This window comes from Engystomops pustulosus, chromosome 11 (genome assembly GCF_040894005.1).
Source record: "Engystomops pustulosus chromosome 11, aEngPut4.maternal, whole genome shotgun sequence".
NCBI classification, from domain to species: domain Eukaryota; kingdom Metazoa; phylum Chordata; class Amphibia; order Anura; family Leptodactylidae; genus Engystomops; species Engystomops pustulosus.
Window position 1 is genome coordinate 1,326,143 of NC_092421.1, and position 13,561 is coordinate 1,339,703.

At 45.4% G+C, this 13,561-nt stretch overlaps 1 protein-coding gene across 3 annotated transcripts in view; it reads left to right on the forward strand.

The window, feature by feature from the left end:
* LOC140106323 (membrane-spanning 4-domains subfamily A member 4A-like) overlaps positions 1-8,692 on the forward strand; it is a 47,169-nt gene extending 38,477 nt beyond the window's left edge. For all 3 annotated transcript variants that reach the window (XM_072130721.1, XM_072130722.1, XM_072130720.1), the window contains 2 exons: positions 4,538-4,660; positions 8,217-8,692. In XM_072130721.1, coding sequence (XP_071986822.1) covers positions 4,538-4,660; positions 8,217-8,357 — 264 coding nt within the window. In that variant the 3' untranslated portion in view covers positions 8,358-8,692. The remainder of the gene's footprint in view (positions 1-4,537; positions 4,661-8,216) is intronic.
* Positions 8,693-13,561: the final 4,869 nt, after the last annotated feature.

The following is a 13,561-nucleotide window of genomic DNA, read 5'->3' on the forward strand; positions in this document are numbered from 1 at the left end:
TGGTAGACCCTCCTCTCCTCTAGGTGTAGAGGATGCCCCCTGTTTATGGTGATGGTAGATCCTCCTCTCCTCTAGGTGTAGAGGATGCCTCCTGTCTATGGTGATGATAGAACCTCCTCTCCTCTAGGTGTAGAGGATGCCCCCTGTCTATGGTGATGGTAGAACCTCCTCTCCTCTAGGTGTAGAGGATGTCCCCTGTCTATGGTGATGGTAGAACCTCCTCTCCTCTAGGTGTAGAGGATGCCCCCTGTATATGGTGATGGTAGAACCTCCTCTCCTCTAGGTGTAGAGGATGCCCCCTATCTATGGTGATGGTAGAACCTCCTCTCCTTTAGGTGTAGAGGATGCCCCCTGTCTATGGTGATGGTAGAACCTCCTCTCCTCTAGGTGTGGAGGATGCCCCCTGTCTATAATGATGGAAGAACATCCTCTCCTCTAGGTGTAGAGGATGCCCCTGTCTATGGTGATGGTAGAACCTCCTCTCCTCTAGGTGTAGAGCATGCCCCCTGTCTATGGTGATGGTAGAACCTCCTCTCCTCTAGGTGTAGAGGATGCCCCCTGCCTATGGTGATGGTAGAACCTCCTCTCCTCTAGGTGTAGAGGATGCCCCTTGTCTATGGTGATGGTAGAACCTCCTCTCCTCTAGGTGTAGTGGATGCCTCCTGTCTATGGTGATGGTAGAACCTCCTCTCCTCTAGGTGTAGAGGATGCCCCCTGCCTATGGTGATGGTAGAACCTCTTCTCCTCTAGGTGTAGAGGATGCCCCTTGTCTATGGTGATGGTAGAACTTCCTCTCCTCTAGGTGTAGAGGATGCCCCCTGTCTATGGTGATGGTAGAACCTCCTCTCCTCTAGGTGTAGAGGATGCCCCCTGTCTATGGTGATGGTAGAACCTCCTCTCCTCTAGGTGTAGATGATGCCCCCTGTCTATGGTGATGGTAGAACCTCCTCTCCTCTAGGTGTAGAGGATGTCCCCTGTCTATGGTGATGGTAGATCCTCCTCTCCTCTAGGTGTAGAGGATGCCCCCTGTCTATGGTGATGGTAGAACCTCCTCTCCTCTAGGTGTAGAGGATGCCCCCTGTCTATGGTGATGGTAGAACCTCCTCTCCTCTAGGTGTAGAGGATGTCCCCTGTCTATGGTGATGGTAGATCCTCCTCTCCTCTAGGTGTAGAGGATGCCCCCTGTCTATGGTGATGGTAGAACCTCCTCTCCTCTAGGTGTAGAGGATGCCCCCTGTCTATGGTGATGGTAGAACCTCCTCTCCTCTAGGTGTAGAGGATGCCCCCTGTCTATGGTGATGGTAGAACCTCCTCTCCTCTAGGTGTAGAGGATGCCCCCTGTCTATGGTGATGGTAGAACCTCCTCTCCTCTAGGTGTAGAGGATGTCCCCTGTCTATGGTGATAGTAGAACCTCCTCTCCTCTAGGTGTAGAGGATGCCCCCTGTCTATGGTGATGGTAGAACCTCCTCTCCTCTAGGTGTAGAGGATGCCCCCTGTCTATGGTGATGGTAGAACCTCCTCTCCTCTAGGTGTAGAGGATGCCCCCTGTCTATGGTGATGGTAGAACCTCCTCTCCTCTAGGTGTAGAGGATGCCTCCTGTCTATGGTGATGGTAGAACCTCCTCTCCTCTAGGTGTAGAGGATGTCCCCTGTCTATGGTGATAGTAGAACCTCCTCTCCTCTAGGTGTAGAGGATGCCCCCTGTCTATGGTGATGGTAGAACCTCCTCTCCTCTAGGTGTAGAGGATGCCTCCTGTCTATGGTAATGGTAGAACCTCCTCTCCTCTAGGTGTAGAGGATGTCCCCTGTCTATGGTGATAGTAGAACCTCCTCTCCTCTAGGTGTAGAGGATGCCCCCTGTCTATGGTGATGGTAGAACCTCCTCTCCTCTAGGTGTAGAGGATGTCCCCTGTCTATGGTGATGGTAGAACCTCCTCTCCTCTAGGTGTAGAGGATGCCCCCTGTCTTTGGTGATGGTAGAGCCTCCTCTTCTATTAGATGTAGAGGATGCCCCTTCTCTATGGTGATGGTAGACCCTCCTCTCCTCTAGGTGTAGAGGATGCCCCCTGTCTATGGTGATGGTAGATCCTCCTCTCCTCTAGGTGTAGAGGATGCCTCCTGTCTATGGTGATGATAGAACCTCCTCTCCTCTAGGTGTAGAGGATGCCTCCTGTCTATGGTGATGGTAGAACCTCCTCTCCTCTAGGTGTAGAGGATGCCCCCTGTCTATGGTGATGGTAGAACCTCCTCTCCTCTAGGTGTAGAGGATGCCCCCTGTCTATGGTGATGGTAGAACCTCCTCTCCTCTAGGTGTAGAGGATGTCCCCTGTCTATGGTGATGGTAGAACCTCCTCTCCTCTAGGTGTAGAGGATGCCCCCTGTCTATGGTGATGGTAGAACCTCCTGTCCTCTAGGTGCAGAGGATGCCCCTGTCTATGGGGATGGTAGAACCTCCTCTCCTCTAGGTGCAGAGGATGCCCCTGTCTATGGTGATGGCAGAACCTCCTCTCCTCTAGGTGCAGAGGATGCCCCTGTCTATGGTGATGGTAGAACCTCCTCTCCTCTAGGTGTAGAGGATGCCCCCTGTCTATGGTGATGGTAGAACCTCCTCTCCTCTAGGTGTAGAGGATGCCCCCTGTCTATGGTGATGGTAGAACCTCCTCTCCTCTAGGTGTAGAGGATGCCCCCTGTCTATGGTGATGGTAGAACCTCCTCTCCTCTAGGTGTAGAGGATGTCCCCTGTCTATGGTGATGGTAGAACCTCCTCTCCTCTAGGTGTAGAGGATGCCCCTGTCTATAGTGTAGGTAGAACCGCCTCTCCTCTAGGTGTAGAGGATGCCCCTGTCTATGGTGATGGTAGAACCTCCTCTCCTCTAGGTGTAGAGGATGCCCCCTGTCTATGGTGATGGTAGAACCTCCTCTCCTCTAGGTGTAGAGGATGCCTCCTGTCTATGGTGATGGTAGAACCTCCTCTCCTCTAGGTGTAGAGGATGCCCCCTGTCTATGGTGATGGTAGAACCTCCTCTCCTCTAGGTGTAGAGCATGCCCCTGTCTATGGTGATGATAGAACCTCCTCTCCTCTAGGTGTAGAGGATGCCCCCTGTCTATGGTGATGATAGAACCTCCTCTCCTCTAGGTGTAGAGGATGCGCCCTGTCTATGGTGATGGTAGAACCTCCTCTCCTCTAGGTGTAGAGGATGTCCCCTGTCTATGGTGATGGTAGAACCTCCTCTCCTCTAGCTGTAGTGGATGCCCCCTGTCTATGGTGATGGTAGAACCTCCTCTCCTCTAGGTGTAGAGGATGTCCCCTGTCTATGGTGATGGTAGAACCTCCTCTCCTCTAGGTGTAGAGGATGTCCCCTGTCTATGGTGATGGTAGAACCTCCTCTCCTCTAGGTGTAGAGGATGCCCCCTGTCTATGGTGATGGTAGAACCTCCTCTCCTCTAGGTGTAGAGGTTGCCCCCTGTCTATGGTGATGGTAGATCCTCCTCTCCTCTAGGTGTAGAGGATGCCCCCTGTCTATGGTGATGGTAGAACCTCCTCACCTCTAGGTGTAGAGGATGCCCCCTGTCTATGGTGATGATAGAACCTCCTCTCCTCTAGGTGTAGAGGATGCCCCCTGTCTATGGTGATGGTAGAACCTCCTCTCCTCTAGGTGTAGAGGATGCCTCCTGTCTATGGTGATGGTAGAACCTCCTCTCCTCTAGGTGTAGAGGATGCCCCCTGTCTATGGTGATGGTAGAACCTCCTCTCCTCTAGGTGTAGAGGATGCCCCCTGTCTATGGTGATGGTAGAACCTCCTCTCCTCTAGGTGTAGAGGATGCCCCTGTCTATGGTGATGGTAGAACCTCCTCTCCTCTAGGTGTAGAGGATGTCCCCTGTCTATGGTGATGGTAGAACCTCCTCTCCTCTAGGTGTAGAGGATGCCCCCTGTCTATGGTGATGGTAGAACCTCCTCTCCTCTAGGTGTAGAGGATGCCTCCTGTCTATGGTGATGGTAGAACCTCCTCTCCCCCAGCTATAGAGGATGCCCCAGTTTGCTAGCCATAGGCCTAGTTATAAATAGATCTTTGGAGAGATCCTTGTATTGTCCATTCAGGTATTTTTAGGTTTAGATGTCTTTTTTGCTTAACTGAATAATCCCAATTTTAGAAATCTATCCTTGTATTGTAGTCCCCCCATTCCCCGAATAATCTTGCATCTCCTCTGCTCTACTATGTCTTACTGGTGCCCAAAACTGTCCCCAATATTCCATGTGTGGTCTGACCAGGGATTTGTATGATGAGAATCTTTTCCTCTCTTGATACATCCCATAATTCGTTATATATAGTCCAGATCATCACCGTGGGAAGGCGCTGTATATATATATACACATGAAACCATTCCCTGGACTTGTGTTACTCTCACTTCACATTTAGGTTCTTAATTTAAGTGACCTTTACCACGACCCTCCCTACTGTAGTAACGCATCAATAATATAGAGAATATTAAGATCTCTGCTTGCTGCCTCTGACTCTTTGGCTTTGTGTTTGCAGGACGCTGCATATGGAGTGGGATCCGTTCTTATTATTATAAACTTGCTGCTCTTCTGTGTGTCCTTGTCCCTCTCTATATTTGGATGTCGCTCTCTATCCTATGCGGATACACGCGCTCCTCAGGTAAGAGCACAGATTGTGCACCGGATAAATGTGTGGACATCCCAACACCTTCCATCAACCAATCTTATTCATTATCTAAAGGGAATCTGCCACCACATTCACAAATACAGATAGTGATAGGTTCCCTTAGAGTCCTATTACCTAAATGTCCCCTCCTTTTAGCTCAATTTTTTTTTACCTCACATTCCCATTAAATCAACTTTTGTATTTGACCTGGTATATAGCCACATCTAGCAGCAAGTTTGAGGGGTAATGTCATCACCAAATAACATTTGCAAAATCTACCCCATGTATGTATCTGATCACATGAAATCACAGAATGTATGTACTTTTACTCCTCCTAGTCCTCCCTGGAGACATGCTGTGATTTCATGTGATCAGATACATACATAGGGTTGATTTTGTTAATGGGTAGAGGACCTTAGATGACATCACCCTGGTCACATGACATGAAAAGCTGAATGGTGAGGAGTCATGTGACATGGAGAGGAGTTGCAGGACACACCCTGTCACCCTGTCTTACCTGTATGCCAGGTAAGAGGTAAACAATTCAGAGCTAAAGGAAGGCAGTCATTTAGTTAATATAACTCCATGGGAACCTGTCACAAGTCGTATTTGTGAAAAAAATGTGGTGACAGGTTCCCTTTAATTTTTTCTAAGCCCTTTGTGACCTTAAGCTTTTCTAAACCTGTTCATGTGAATTGTGTGGAGAGACCTTACAGATTGAGCCGGCTCCTTACAGGCAGGTCCTGCTGAGCTTCACAGCAAACACATTGGTTCAGAGCAGCGAAACCGTCAACACGTCTGATCAGCATCGGCGCGTGGGCATCACCCCGACATGGTCATTATACCGTATACTGTGCGAGGCCGTATATTCATCCATACATTATACCGTATACTGTGCGAGGCCGTATATTCATCCATACATTATACCGTATACTGTGCGAGGCCGTATATTCATCCATACATTATACCGTATACTGTGCGAGGCCGTATATTCATCCATACATTATACCGTATACTGTGCGAGGCCGTATATTCATCCATACATTATACTGTATACTGTGCGAGGCCGTATATTCATCCATACATTATACCGTATACTGTGCGAGGCCGTATATTCGTCCATACGTTATACCGTATACAGTGCGAGGCCGTATATTCGTCCATACGTTATACCGTATACTGGGCGAGGCCGTATATTCATCCATACATTATACCGTATACCGTGCGAGGCCGTATATTCATCCATACATTATACCGTATACTGTGCGAGGCCGTATATTCATCCATACATTATACCGTATACTGTGCGAGGCCGTATATTCATCCATACATTATACCGTATACTGTGCGAGGCCGTATATTCATCCATACATTATACCGTATACCGTGCGAGGCCGTATATTCATCCATACATTATACTGTATACCGGGCGAGGCCGTATATTCGTCCATACATTATACCGTATACCGGGCGAGGCCGTATATTCATCCATACATTATACCGTATACCGTGCGAGGCCGTATATTCATCCATACGTTATACCGTATACTGTGCGAGGCCGTATATTCCTCCATACGTTATACCGTATACTGTGCGAGGCCGTATATTCATCCATACATTATACCGTATACTGGGCGAGGCCGTATATTCCTCCATACATTATACCGTATACTGTGCGAGGCCGTATATTCGTCCATACATTATACTGTATACTGTGCGAGGCCGTATATTCCTCCATACATTATACCGTATACTGTGCGAGGCCGTATATTCATCCATACATTATACCGTATACTGGGCGAGGCCGTATATTCGTCCATACATTATACCGTATACTGGGCGAGGCCGTATATTCCTCCATACATTATACCGTATACTGTGCGAGGCCGTATATTCATCCATACATTATACCGTATACTGGGCGAGGCCGTATATTCCTCCATACATTATACCGTATACTGTGCGAGGCCGTATATTCATCCATACATTATACCGTATACTGGGCGAGGCCGTATATTCGTCCATACATTATACCGTATACTGGGCGAGGCCGTATATTCGTCCATACATTATACCGTATACTGTGCGAGGCCGTATATTCATCCATACATTATACCGTATACTGTGCGAGGCCGTATATTCATCCATACATTATACTGTATACAGTGCGAGGCCGTATATTCATCCATACATTATACCGTATACTGTGCGAGGCCGTATATTCATCCATACATTATACCGTATACTGGGCGAGGCCGTATATTCGTCCATACATTATACCGTATACTGGGCGAGGCCGTATATTCGTCCATACATTATACCGTATACTGTGCGAGGCCGTATATTCATCCATACATTATACCGTATACTGTGCGAGGCCGTATATTCATCCATACATTATACCGTATACTGTGCGAGGCCGTATATTCATCCATACATTATACCGTATACTGTGCGAGGCCGTATATTCATCCATACATTATACCGTATACTGTGCGAGGCCGTATATTCATCCATACATTATACCGTATACTGTGCGAGGCCGTATATTCATCCATACATTATACTGTATACTGGGCGAGGCCGTATATTCATCCATACATTATACTGTATACTGGGCGAGGCCGTATATTCATCCATACATTATACTGTATACTGTGCGAGGCCGTATATCCGTCCATACATTATCCGTCCATACATAAACATGTTACATATCCCCGTGTCTCATAATATGTGGCTAAAAAATATAAAAACAATTATAACATTAAAATAAAATTCTATTTTTTATGCTATTGACAAAAATAAAGGAGATGTAAAAAATTAAAAAAGCCCACATGAAAATGGCGCAATGATATTTCTTTCTATCCCACCGTATCTGGCACAGAGTATTAAATGGTGGCACCAGAAAGTAGAAATCGTCCTATAGATGAGAAACCCTCATGTGGCTTGTGGAAGGAGATAAACTGAAACCAAAACCTTGGGGGTAAAAGGGATTAATATACTGAGGAGCCCTGCACCCAGCACCACAGACCCTGCACCCCGCACCCTGCAGCACCCTGCAGCACCCTGCAGCACCCTGCAGCACCCTGCACCACGGACCCCGCACCACGGACCCCGCACCACGGACCCTGCAGCACCCGCCCGGACTGATGGAATATGGGGCAGGGAGCAGATGGCTCCTCTCTTACTGTAGGGACTGAACGGAGTCACCGCAGTTTTCATCCAATAAAATGAATAAAAGATTTACTCAGTGTTGGACTGGGTTTCCTTAGGCCCAGCAGAGAAAGTCAATTTTAGGGGCCGACTCTTCATTATCCCCCAGGAAATACAATCTAGCAGCCTCCAAATTGTGGTGTTTTCTGATGGACCTCTGGAGTTCAGTATTGAGCCAGGGCCCACCGGGGGATCCTCTGCTACTCCGGTGGGCCAGTCCGACACTGGATATTCTAATAACTTATTCTATTGGATATATTATCAATATTTGTAGCCTCCGACCTCGCCTTTCCCTGCTCGTTACACGTCGCTCACACTTTGCTGTTTTCTCCAATAGGTGTTTTTGATCCAAAATGGTCATGTGCTCCCCGTGAATCCGTCTACAGTCACATCTTCAGGATTTACTCCGCCATATGCACCAGCAGCTGCACCACCACCACCATATGTGACCCAGGGAGTGAAGGCTCCGCCGGTCTGATAGACACTTCTCTCTATCCTCCATCTATGTGTCTGATACATTGTAATAAGTGTTTGTCACATTCTTATCTCCATTGATGATTTGTAAACGTCTTTTCCATAAATGGTAACAATTCTATAATAAATGATCCGTGATGAGAAGATTCCGTTCCTGTGTGTGAAGCCTCCGCTGTGAGGGACCTGGTAATATCACACACTACAGAGATTATTACTGTGATTGGTGCCGTCACGGATCTTGTTGCTTTCATTGATTTCATTACATTTTCGAATGTACAAATTGAAAAAACCTTGTACGTTTCTCACTGTCGCTGAATAAACCCTTTATACTTCCTTGGATTCTTCTTTGGGTTGGTTTTCTGACCATGTTTTGCAGATTGATTCTGTACTGCATTGTCCTCTTGGTCTGATTCCTTCTAGATGACTGTTGTTCTATGTTTTACTCCGCGCTCATTGCAGTGCTGAATGTTATGGGCACGCGCCATTGTTTGTGGTGCCCAGCGCCGCCGCCTTCTACTGCGCATGTTCACAGTGCGGCAGCAATGGAGCAGCCGCTATTTCTGCCCGTATTGCGCCAAAGTCTGTCTCACTACACCACGAACGCGCTCAATAAACGGCTTTGGAGACCTGAGTGAGCCGCAGTTTGTGAAGCTCGCCCAGGCCAGAACACATGTTTTTGTGCATGGGACCGAACATTTTACAATCATGTCCATGATTTCGCTGTATGTAATAAGTGTAAACTGACACTGATACTCCTCTCCATACACACACAGCTCTGCTATACTGATAATACTCTATATACACACACAGCTCTGCTATACTGATACTACTCTCTATACACACACAGCTCTGCTATACTGATAATACTCTCTATACACACACAGCTCTGCTATACTGATAATACTCTCTATACACACACAGCTCTGCTATACCGATACTACTCTCTATACACACACAGCTCTGCTATACTGATAATACTCTCTATACACACACAGCTCTGCTATACTGATAATACTCTCTATACACACACAGCTCTGCTATACTGATACTACTCTCCATACACACACAGCTCTGCTATACTGATACTACTCTATACACACACAGCTCTGCTATACTGATACTACTCTCTATACACACACAGCTCTGCTATACTGATACTACTCTCTATACACACACAGCTCTGCTATACTGATAATACTCTATATACACACACAGCTCTGCTATACTGATAATACTCTCTATACACACACAGCTCTGCTATACTGATACTACTCTCTATACACACACAGCTCTGCTATACTGATAATACTCTCTATACACACACAGCTCTGCTATACTGATACTACTCTCTATACACACACAGCTCTGCTATACTGATACTACTCTCTATACACACACAGCTCTGCTATACTGATACTACTCTCTATACACACACAGCTCTGCTATACTGATACTACTCTCTATACACACACAGCTCTGCTATACTGATACTACTCTCTATACACACACAGCTCTGCTATACTGATACTACTCTCTATACACACACAGCTCTGCTATACTGATACTACTCTCTATACACACACAGCTCTGCTATACTGATACTACTCTCTATACACACACAGCTCTGCTATACTGATACTACTCTCTATACACACACAGCTCTGCTATACTGATAATACTCTATATACACACACAGCTCTGCTATACTGATAATACTCTATATACACACACAGCTCTGCTATACTGATAATACTCTCTATACACACACAGCTCTGCTATACTGATAATACTCTATATACACACACAGCTCTGCTATACTGATAATACTCTATATACACACACAGCTCTGCTATACTGATAATACTCTATATACACACACAGCCTGCTATACTGATAATACTCTCTATACACACAGCTCTGCTATACTGATAATACTCTCTATACACACACAGCTCTGCTATACTGATAATACTCTATATACACACACAGCTCTGCTATACTGATGCTACTCTATACACACACAGCTCTGCTATACTGATACTACTCTCTATACACACACAGCTCTGCTATACTGATACTACTCTATATACACACACAGCTCTGCTATACCGATACTGCTCTCTATACACACAGCTCTGCTATACCGATACTGCTCTCTATACACACACAGCTCTGCTATACTGATAATACTCTATATACACACACAGCTCTGCTATACTGATACTACTCTATACACACACAGCTCTGCTATACTGATACTACTCTCTATACACACACAGCTCTGCTATACTGATACTACTCTATACACACACAGCACTGCTATACCGATACTACTCTATACACACACAGCTCTGCTATACCGATACTACTCTCTATACACACAGCTCTGCTATACTGATACTACTCTATACACACACAGCTCTACTATACTGATACTACTCTCTATACACACACAGCTCTGCTATACTGATACTACTCTCTATACACACACAGCTCTGCTATACTGATACTACTCTATACACACACAGCTCTGCTATACTGATACTACTCTCTATACACACACAGCTCTACTATACTGATACTACTCTCTATACACACACAGCTCTGCTATACTGATACTACTCTCTATACACACACAGCTCTGCTATACTGATACTACTCTGTACACACACAGCTCTGCTATACTGATACTACTCTCTATACACACACAGGTCTGCTATACTGATACTACTCTCTATACACACACAGGTCTGCTATACTGATACTACTCTCTGTACACACACAGCTCTGCTATACTGATACTACTCTCTATACACACACAGCTCTGCTATACTGATACTACTCTCTATACACACACACAGCTCTGCTATACTGATACTGCTCTCTATACACACACAGCTCTGCTATACTGATACTACTCTCTGTACACACACAGCTCTGCTATACTGATACTACTCTCTATACAGACACAGCTCTGCTATACTGATACTACTCTCTATACACACACACAGCTCTGCTATACCGATACTGCTCTCTATACACACAGCTCTGCTATACCGATACTGCTCTCTATACACACACAGCTCTGCTATACTGATAATACTCTATATACACACACAGCTCTGCTATACTGATACTACTCTATACACACACAGCTCTGCTATACTGATACTACTCTCTATACACACACAGCTCTGCTATACCGATACTACTCTATACACACACAGCACTGCTATACCGATACTACTCTATACACACACAGCTCTGCTATACCGATACTACTCTATACACACACAGCTCTACTATACTGATACTACTCTCTATACACACACAGCTCTGCTATACTGATACTACTCTCTATACACACACAGCTCTGCTATACTGATACTACTCTATACACACACAGCTCTGCTATACTGATACTACTCTCTATACACACACAGCTCTACTATACTGATACTACTCTCTATACACACACACAGCTCTGCTATACTGATACTACTCTCTATACACACACAGCTCTGCTATACTGATACTACTCTCTATACACACACACAGCTCTGCTATACTGATACTACTCTCTATACACACACAGCTCTGCTATACTGATACTACTCTCTATACACACACACAGCTCTGCTATACTGATACTGCTCTCTATACACACACAGCTCTGCTATACCGATACTACTCTCTATACACACACAGCTCTGCTATACTGATACTACTCTCTGTACACACACAGCTCTGCTATACTGATACTACTCTCTATACACACACAGCTCTGCTATACTGATACTACTCTCTATACACACACACAGCTCTGCTATACTGATACTGCTCTCTATACACACACAGCTCTGCTATACTGATACTACTCTCTGTACACACACAGCTCTGCTATACTGATACTACTCTCTATACAGACACAGCTCTGCTATACTGATACTACTCTCTATACACACACACAGCTCTGCTATACTGATACTGCTCTCTATACACACACAGCTCTGCTATACCGATACTACTCTCTATACACACACAGCTCTGCTATACTGATACTACTCTCTGTACACACACAGCTCTGCTATACTGATACTACTCTCTATACACACACAGCTCTGCTATACTGATACTACTCTCTATACACACACACAGCTCTGCTATACTGATACTGCTCTCTATACACACACAGCTCTGCTATACTGATAATACTCTATATACACACACAGCTCTGCTATACTGATACTACTCTCTATACATACACAGCTCTGCTATACCGATACTACTCTCTATACACACACACAGCTCTGCTATACTGATACTGCTCTCTATACACACACAGCTCTGCTATACTGATAATACTCTATATACACACACAGCTCTGCTATACTGATACTACTCTCTATACACACAGCTCTGCTATACTGATACTACTCTATACACACACAGCTCTGCTATACTGATACTGCTCTCTATACACACACAGCTCTGCTATACTGATACTACTCTCTATACACACACAGCTCTGCTATACTGATACTACTCTCTATACACACACAGCTCTGCTGTACCGATACTACTCTCTATACACACACAGCTCTGCTATACTGATACTACTCTCTATACACACACAGCTCTGCTATACTGATACTACTCTCTATACACACACAGCTCTGCTATACTGATACTACTCTATACACACACAGCTCTGCTATACCGATACTACTCTCTATACACACACAGCTCTGCTATACCGATACTACTCTCTATACACACACAGCTCTGCTATACTGATAATACTCTCTATACACACACAGCTCTGCTATACTGATACTACTCTCTATACACACACAGCTCTGCTATACTGATACTACTCTCTATACACACACAGCTCTGCTATACTGATACTACTCTCTATACACACACACAGCTCTGCTATACTGATACTGCTCTCTATACACACACAGCTCTGCTATACTGATAATACTCTATACACACACAGCTCTGCTATACTGATACTACTCTCTATACACACACAGCTCTGCTGTACCGATACTACTCTCTATACACACACAGCTCTGCTATACTGATACTACTCTCTATATACACACACAGCTCTGCTATACTGATACTACTCTATACACACACAGCCCTGCTATACCGGTTATTTTGCGTCTGTGGCCCCGCCCCTTCGCCCTTCCCTCA